We start from the raw sequence: 9,150 nt of genomic DNA, 5'->3' as shown, positions 1-9,150 counted from the left end.
CCTCCCCACTCACTCTGCTCAGCCCAAACACGCTGACCCCAACATCGTTTGCACTTTTCCCTCTGACTTCGCTACAGTTGCACCATCCTTTGAGAAGGTCCTCCCTTCCTTCCACTGTGAGTTCTTACTCATGTTTTGAAGTCAGTGTCAAAGCCTCTCCAAGGGCATCATTCACAGTTTCATGAACAAGTATTTCCTGGGGGCAGGCCTGTGCTAGATGCAGGGAGCGCAGTGATGAACGAAACAGAGCCAGCACACCTCACACTGCTCACTACAGAGGAGGTAAAGTGCCTGGGCTCCAGGTCAGGATAGCTGCAGGCAGGGCCCCCCGACCTCCCTCCCCGGCCTGATGCAGCTAATCAGGCCTGCTAGAGTGCCCCCAAACCTCACGGGAGGCAGCCAGGTGTTAGGGGCAGGTTTGAAAGGATGCAGTTCAGGGTTGGATTCCCAGCTGTGCTGCTAACTAACCGGGTCACCCTCCCTCTGTGGGGTCCCATGTAAGAAATGGGGGAAGACCTGTGTTTGGGGTGCTATGAGGTTCAGATAAAGGACATCACATGTCTCTAGCTACACTGGCTGTTTACCTCAGCATTCCCCATGGTGTGTGGGTGATGACTGGTTTTCACGGATGTCTGAGCAGATAAAATTTATGCTTCCCGATGACAGGGACTGTGTCTTAAGTATGTTCAAAACCACCCACACTCTCTATGTCAAGCCCAGTACTGAGTGCAAAATAGATGATCAGTAAAGATGAGATAAGATGGAAGAAACCAAGAAAGCACCTTCTCACACTTGGATGGGACTGTGACTTATTCACCCATGTATTCAAGAGTCATCACTTCTTGAGCCCGGTGCTCAGGGACATGCTGACACACTCGTGGCCCCTGCCCTCCGGGGGCTCCAAGGCAGGGCCATGAGGACTGACATTCTGCTTTCTCTCTGCACGCAGGCTGGGAAGAGCTGCTGCCGCAAGATGTCGACCTTCCGGCTGGTAAGAATCGCACCTATCCCACCTAGGGTTTATCTGGAAAGTTACTAAAGGCTAAGTCAAGTCATTCAGTGAGAGGCAATGAGGGCCCACAAGGAAAACATCCGAGGCAAGGGAGCACAAGGAACAAGACAGATTATGATACCTAAGAAAACGAGTTTGGCCAAGCTCTGGGCCTGGGCAGGCGGCCGCACTTGTGCTGTGATCCCTCACTTAGACCTAGGGCTCAGATGCCTTGACAAAGGGATTGCTCTTGTCTTGTCTCATTGCACCAGTTGCAAGGAGCTTACTCCGAGTGGATGGAAATCAAATACTGGGCCCGATGTCCACTTCGGGCTCTGCACCATCTTCCCTCAGCTCAGCAGACATATAAGGGCCTGCTGTATCACCGTGGCCAAGAGATGGCTCCATGTGGGAGCAAATGCGGAGACCCTGCCCTGCACTGGGGTTGGGGTGGGGGACACAGGCCTCCAGGCAGCTGGGGTGGTGCATGCAGGACAAGAGAACTTGAGGGCCCGGAGGAGAGCCCCCACCCCAACCCACCCTGAATTCCAGCCCAAGCCCGGGAAAGCCAGATGGTGGAAATTCCTTTTTGATAAGAAAATGCCCCAAATATTCTTCTTCTGCATGCAAAGCCACAAAGTGGCCATTGTTTCCTCCAGCTGCTGGATCCACACTGCTGAATGGGGGCAGCATCCCCCAGCAACCAAGGGCTCCTGAAACCAAGCCCTCCAACTATCTGAGTTAAAGAACGGTGGCTAGGGTTGTTTTTTTGTTTTTTTGTTTTTTTTTCAGAATAGAGATAGGCCGATTTAGGCTGGAGAGAGAACACACATGGTCTCAAAATTCAAATTGCAAGGACTTTTGGTAATCACAAACATTAGAACTTGGCACCATTTTGGAGCATGAGGAGCACGAGTTGTAAGGCAAAGCCAGGCTTATTTCACAAAGGAATACACTCATGGGAGACATTAGTCCCAAGTGTCCCACTGGGAACATGACTAACTTCAAGCAGAGTTCAGAAAATAACTCTTGGAGGCATATTATTTTCAGTTGCCATTGTGGGCCTGTTCTGTCTTCTAAGATTGCAAGGTCCTTGGAAAGAGGGTGATAATCTGATTCAACAGTGATCCCTTCAGGGGGTCCAATGACTCCTGACTGAGCTTATTCCTGACATATCATCCATCTGTGCTACTCCGTGCTGGGCACTAGTCAGGCTCCTGACCCATGTTACATTCCGTCTTCACAACAGCCCAGTGACGCTGCCCTGTTCAACAGATGAAGAAACCGATGCTCAGAAAGGTTAAGTGACTTGCCCAAGGCCATATAGCTCATGGAATGTAGAGTAGGGATGAGAACCCAGGTCTGTCTGACTTCAAAGGGGTTCTTAGTCTGCTCTGCAAAACCATGCCATAACAAAATACCATAACACATACCACAGACTGGGCCGCTTAAACAGTACAAATTTCTTCCCTCACAGTCTTGGAGACTCTTGGAGTCCAATATCGAGGTGCCAGCAGGGTTAGTGTCTGGTGAGACCTCTCTTTCTGACTTGTAGACAGCCACCTTCTCCCATGGGCTTCCTTCTTTGCACACACACACACACGCACACACACACACACACACACACACCTCTCTCTGATGTCTCTTCCTCTCCTAGAGACACCAGTCCTACCAGATTGGGGCTGTACCTCTTTGACCTCATTTAACCTTAATTACCTTTTTAAAGGCCCTATCTCCAAATACAGTTACATTGGGGGATAGAGCTTTGACATATGAATTTGGGGAGGACACAATTCCATCTACTTTAATGTTTGCTTTAATCTCTATTGTTAAGAAAATGCAAACATATTGAATAACTACATCATGGAAAAAGTCTATTTTTTTTAAAGCAATTAGCAGCAGACCCCTTCCGCCCCCCCCCCCCCCCCCCCCCCCAACTGACCCCAGGTTTGTAAACTCTTCTAATATAATTAAAATAGGGTTTGAGTTGGGAGAAATTTGATTTTCACACTTCAGAAGTGTAGCCAGGCCAGGAGTGAGGTGGGGGTTTCCCCAGCAGCAGCTGAGGGTTCCTTTCTCAAAGAAACTGGCTAACTTGCTGCTCTGGAAAATTCTGCCAGTTGCTTGCTGTGTGACCTTGGCCAAGCTTTCCGTTCTCTAGACCTTAGTTTTACCATCTGTCAGATGAACGTGGGGCTGTCCGAGACTTCTTGAGTGCCCTTTGTGACCTGATGATCCTTCCCAAGGGTGGGGAGACACAGCTACAGCTTCTGAGGTACGAAGACCACACCTGTTGCCCCGGTCAGCTGACACCCAGTCCTCCAGTCTTCCTCCAACCTGCTTCAACCGCCTCCTCCTGCCCCCTTAGGCTACCTCTTGGAGCCAGACCGGCCATGGTTCAAATCCCAACACTACCACTTCCATCTTTGTGGTGAGATAGGAATGATGACACCATTGTTGGGAGGGTTACACTGGGTCATTGGAAGCCACATATAATCCCAAACTTTGATAACAACTTTAGGACCGCTAGATGTTCTGAATGTGTACAGTGGGGGAGAGTGGTCTAGGCAAAGGAAACAGCATGCAAAGGCCCAGAGGGAACCAGGTCATGGTGCATCTGGGAAAGTACTGGGAGCAGATTGGTGTCAGAGCTACATCTGCTCTGTCCACAGTGGTGGCATGAGCCCCAGGTTGTACTGAGTGCTGCAAATGTGTCTGCTCCAAACTGGGATGTGCTGTAAGTTGAAAGCACATGCCAGATCCAAGGATTCAGCATGAACAAAGAATGTAAAACATCTCATTAACAATTTTTACATTGCTTACCCATTTAAATGATAATCTTTTGAATCTATTGGGTTAAATAACAACATTCATAAAATTAATTTCACCCGTTTCTCTTTACATTTTAAATGTGGCCCCTTGACCATTTTCAATTTCATGTGTGGTTTGAACCCTGTTACTATTGGAAGCTCTGGCCTGGATCACACACTAAGGATTTACAAATTATGCACTGTATACAGCATCCCTTTCTGGCAGCTGAGGGGAGAGGATGAGTGGATTGGGCTGGATCACTTGCCCCACCCCTGAGGTGGAAGAGATGGTACTCTCCAAGAACTCCATGAATTGGGGAGAGAGGAGTCCTCAAACAAAAATTGAAGACTTTTAAAGAAGATGATTTGATCTTGCATTGCCAATGTATTGTTTCAACCATTAGATTTTCCCTGATTTTGGCTTTGGGGATCCTATCATGTGGTAGCTGACTTAAGGAAGAACATGCAAATAGACCTCTCTTTGCCATGATCACCAGCTTCTCTACCCCCTACCCTATGGACAAGTGAGAAAACCCAGAACCTGGTGCTGCCACACATTCTGAACCACCCCAAGACCTTGGGCAGAGCATGGTCTTCAGTCACATTAATGAAACCCCATCTTCCTTCCAAATGAAACTATGAATGTTTACATACCTATGGGCAGAGGGCCTGGAAACCCTTCAATACACAATACTGGTTGGAAATATTTTGAAATTCAAAGCACCTCTCTGTTAGATTGGCCCAGTCCCAATGCATGAAGCCATAAACATTTGTTTGCTTGATGGTAGGTAAAGAGATCATACCTTGTCCTCAACCATACTTTACCAGGTGGGGAGGTGGCACAATGACCAGGTACTGGGAGGCATTCCTGGGAAAAACAGGGTCTTTGGCACCAGCAGCAACCATGCCATCTGTCCCTGCAGAAGGGACAGGCTTCTGTGGATCTACTGATGGACCTGCACTGGAACTTAGACCAGAGACCTGCTGCTGGAGAGCCCTCGATGACCCATCTGACTCTCCATTTATCTAAGTACATGCAGACACAGACCATTTCTAGGGCCACCTCTTCCACTATGGGAAGAGAAAGACATCACAGGTGGGCAGCCAGTATCAGGGCACGGTGCCTATTTCGGCAAGTAGGCCAACAGTCCACCCTTTTTGGGAGACATTAGTGTGAAGGACCAGGTCTCCAGGAACCAGATTGTTCATGGCTTTGGGTCTTTGAGCTTCCTTGCAGTAATTTCGGTCTCAGGCTGGGGCACGCCCACCTTCTCTCCAGCAAGAGCTCTTCCTGCAGCTAGTTGTCAGGTATTTCCCACCATGAAGAACAGCGAGGGCTCTGAGGACTCCGAGGATCTCCCCGCTCCCTGCAACTCCTCCTCTGTTTCTTAAATCTCAGTAGAGACTCTGATCTTTGCAGCTGATAGCTGCTGCTAGTTCTCTTCTCCTTCATTCTTTTCCTGATTTGGCTGCTCTTGCACAGGTTTTCCTGCTGATAGTGGTCACGAAGAAGCTCTATTTTCTGCCACCTGGTTTCTCAGTTGTTTCCTAGGAGAGCTTTGGCCAAATAGAGGGAACAAAAGTCACATTCTTTGATTTCTTCTTCCAGCCCGGGTCGGGCTCACGCCTCCTCACTAAGTCTGGCTCAGAAATGGTGTCTCTCCTTTCCATCTCTGGTTAATGTCAAGTTTGCTGTGAGATGCCCATCGTCTACCTTTGACTTTTCATCTTCTCGCTGTGGTGAGCTACCAGCCATTTCAGCTGCTCACTGCAATTCCATCGTCATTGTAAGAAAGCTTCTCCTGGGTCTCTGGGGTTTCTGATGTGATTTGATTAGTTCACTTAGCCCAGTACATTGCTCATGCTGGTTTTCTGTATCCTACAGCAACTGTTCCTTGCTTTAATTTAGTTTTCATTTTAAATGGTATGACACACCATTTAAAGAATCAGCCCCCCACTTCCTTTTCCTCAGAAGTGACCACTATCAAACCTTCCAGTTGGTTCTTTGATATTTCCCTCCATGTTTAGAAAGAACATGCTTGCAGTGCTATTTGAGTTTTTGGCTTCAGGCATCATCTATTACTGACTTCCCACCATGTAAGAAAGGCCTTAGCTCCTTGAGCCTACCCCCATCCTGGGCACTCAGAAGTATACTACCTGTGTCTCTGTCCTCCCCAAATTGTTAAACCTAGCTTTGATCAGATTTGTATACAGGGTTTACTTATTTTATCTAAGTAAATGGTACTCCCAGTTGAGCCAGCGGTGTACTCCTAGCACTGTGCTTTCCTTTGCTAGGCTTTATCATTGTCTTTTCTCCACCTGTTTAGTTTTCTGTGTATTTATCATGCCTTTAACCCCCAGCTTTCTCCCACATATGTCAGTCTACTCTCAAAATGTTCTGATTCATAGGGAGTTCAGCCAGTCTCATCCTCAGAAGGAAATCTCTCCCAGAGTTGCTGACTTGCAATACCTCAACTATATCTTCTACTTCTGAGGCACACATTGTTTAAAATTTATTTTATTTTATTTTATTATGTTATGTTAGTCACCATACATTACATCATTAGTTTTTGAAGTAGTGTTCCATGATTCATTGTTTGCATATAACACCCAGTGCTCCATGCAGCTAACCCATCCCTCCACCCCCCTTTCTCTCTAAAACCCTGTTTGTTTCTTGGAATCCATAGTCTCTCATGGTTCGTCTCCCCCTCCGATTTCTGCCCCCTTCACTTTTCCCTTCCTTCTCCTAATGTCCCCCATGCTATTCCTTATGTTCCACAAATAAGTGAAACCATATGATAATTGACTTTCTCTGCTTGACTTATTTCACTTAGCATAATCTCCTCCAGTCCCATCCATGTTGATGCAAAATTTGGGTATTCATCCTTTCTGATGGCTGAGTAATATTCCATTGTATATATGGACATCTTCTTTATCCATTCGTCTGTTGAAGGGTATCTCAGCTCTTTCCACAGTTTGGCTATTGTGGACATTGCTGCTATGAACATTGGGGTGCATGTGTCCCTTCTTTTCACTACATCTGTGTCTTTGAGGTAAATACCCAGTAGTGCAATTGCTGGGTCATAGGGTAGCTCTATTTTTAATTTTTTGAGGAACCTCCTCACTGTTTTCCAAAGTGACTGTACCAACTTGCATTCCCACAAACAGTGTAAGAGGGTTCCCCTTTCACCACAACCTCTCCAACATTTGTTGTTTCTTGCTGAGGCATACATCTTGACATCATCTTGGGGTCTCCTTCACAGCCACCCTGAATATGCCTTTCGCCTCTCCTTTATACTGAATCCCTTTTCCTGGAACCGAGGTCTTTCTCTTGGTTTACTCCCTCATTTTGATCTAGCAGATCCTATAATACCTTGCTGAGAAAGGGCACATAGGAGGTAAATGTTTTTTAACAACTTTCATGTCTAATTTATGCTTGGTCAAGTGTGAATGTCAGCTGGGCATAGGGTTCCATTACTGGATAGAATTTTCCCTGAGAATTGTGAAGATGTCTATTCCACGTTGTCTTCTGGCTTCCAGCATTGCTGTTGAGAAGTCTGATACCATTCTAATTTTTAAGCCTTTGTATAGAACTTATTTTTCTCTCTGAAAGCTTTCATGATTTTCTCTTTGTCCCAAGTATTTTGAAACTTCATGATCATGTGTGTTGGTGTGAATCTATTTTCATTCCTTGTACTATCCACTGAAGTTTGTTCCCCAATTTTTTTTTCCAGAAGGCTAATGGGAATAATATTACATCTTCAAAAATGCTTGTTACCTTTATATTCCAGTGAATGACAATTTGGGTAAAAAATTATTTGATTTCTTTTTCTTTTTTTTCCATTGTGGTAAAAAACACACAACATTAAATTTACCGTCTTAACAAATTTTTTTTTTTTAAGATTTTATTTGTTCATTTGACAGAGAGAGAGCACAAGTAGGCAGAGAGGCAGGCAGAGGGAGAGGGAGAAGCAGGCTCTCTGCTGAGCAGGGAACCCGATGTAGGGCTCGATCCCAGGACCCCGGGATCATGACCTGAGCCGAAGGCAGACGCTTAACGACTGAGCCACCCAGGCACCCCCGTCTTAACAATTTTTAAGCATACAGTTCGGTATTAAGTATATTCACATTGTTGTGAACGGATCTGAGAACTTTTTATCTTGCAAACTTGGAATTCTGTGCTCATTAAACACTGTTTTCCCTTCCTTCTCCAGCCTTCGGCAACGACCTTTCTACCTTCTGTTTCTATGATTTTAACTACTTTAGGTACTTTTTTTTTTACATGCTGTATGATTCCATTTATATAACATTTAAAAATAGATAAAACTATTCTATGGTGTTAAAAGTCAAAGTAATGGCTACATTGGAGGAGGAGAAATGGTGAGGCAGAGCAACTGGGAAGGAAGAGGTGGGGAACCTCTGGGATGCTGGTTATGCTCCATTTTTTTACCTTGATGACAGTAATTGTGATAATTCCTCAAGCTGTACTCTTATGATGTGTGCACTTTTCTCTTATATGTATGACATTTAAAAGACTTTTCAAACCTTTAGTATGTTAATTTTTGTATATTTTTATTATCAACTTTCTTACTCACCTTTTGACAAATGGACCACCCAGGTTGATTTAACTTGATAAACTAAAAGGTAAAACTTCTGAACCTTCCCTTTCCTTTTCCATAACAATTTTTGTAGTATTGGAAGAGGAAAACTTGAAGACAAAAACAAGTGGATAGGAAACTGAGCCCTTTTTTCTTTTTGGTCCTATTGACCCTTAAGATTTTAAGTAACTGAGAAGAGCTGGGATTTGTACCAGAGTCAACCAAGCTAACCATCGTGGTAGATAGGGAGGAATTTTTTTGGATACTGATTAATACTGCATCAGGGTTCCAGTCTAAGCACATCTCTTCCATTAACAGCCGTAGGGTACCTTTTTGAAAAGAGGACTCAGAAAGTTGATTAACTTGGCGAAATCCAAAGCAAAACATCAGAACTTTTGCTTTTCCATTTTCCTATGAATTTCTCTTGATCTTTAGCGGCACCTAAACTGCACCATCCTCTAGCAGCTTCTTGCACCCTAAAGATGGGAACGCCCCCTCTAAATAGAAGGCAGAGAAGTTTGAGCGTAGGACACTCTGCAGAAGCCCTCTCTGATGCACTAAGCCCTGAGGGTATCAATGCATATCCCTACTTTAGATACTTCTTATGAGTGAAATAATGCAGAATTTGTCCTTTTGTGACTGGCTTATCTCACTTAGCATAATGTCCTGGGGGTCCATCCACATTGTACCATATGATAGGATTCCTTTTTTTTTTTTTTTTTTTTTTTAAAGATTTTATTTCTTTATTTGA

General features: G+C 45.0%; 1 protein-coding gene across 1 annotated transcript in view; it reads left to right on the top strand.

Moving 5' to 3' along the window:
* Window positions 1-973: 973 nt before the first annotated feature.
* Window positions 974-9,150, top strand: part of MYO7B (myosin VIIB) — a 77,620-nt gene continuing 69,443 nt past the window's right edge. Inside the window, exon 1 of the mRNA XM_044913604.1 lies at window positions 974-991. Coding sequence (XP_044769539.1) covers window positions 974-991 — 18 coding nt within the window. The remainder of the gene's footprint in view (window positions 992-9,150) is intronic.

Source organism: Neomonachus schauinslandi, chromosome 3, assembly GCF_002201575.2.
Source record: "Neomonachus schauinslandi chromosome 3, ASM220157v2, whole genome shotgun sequence".
Taxonomy (NCBI): Eukaryota; Metazoa; Chordata; class Mammalia; order Carnivora; family Phocidae; genus Neomonachus; species Neomonachus schauinslandi.
Note: the sequence above shows the minus strand (reverse complement) of the source record. Positions and strands in the feature narration are given on the sequence as shown.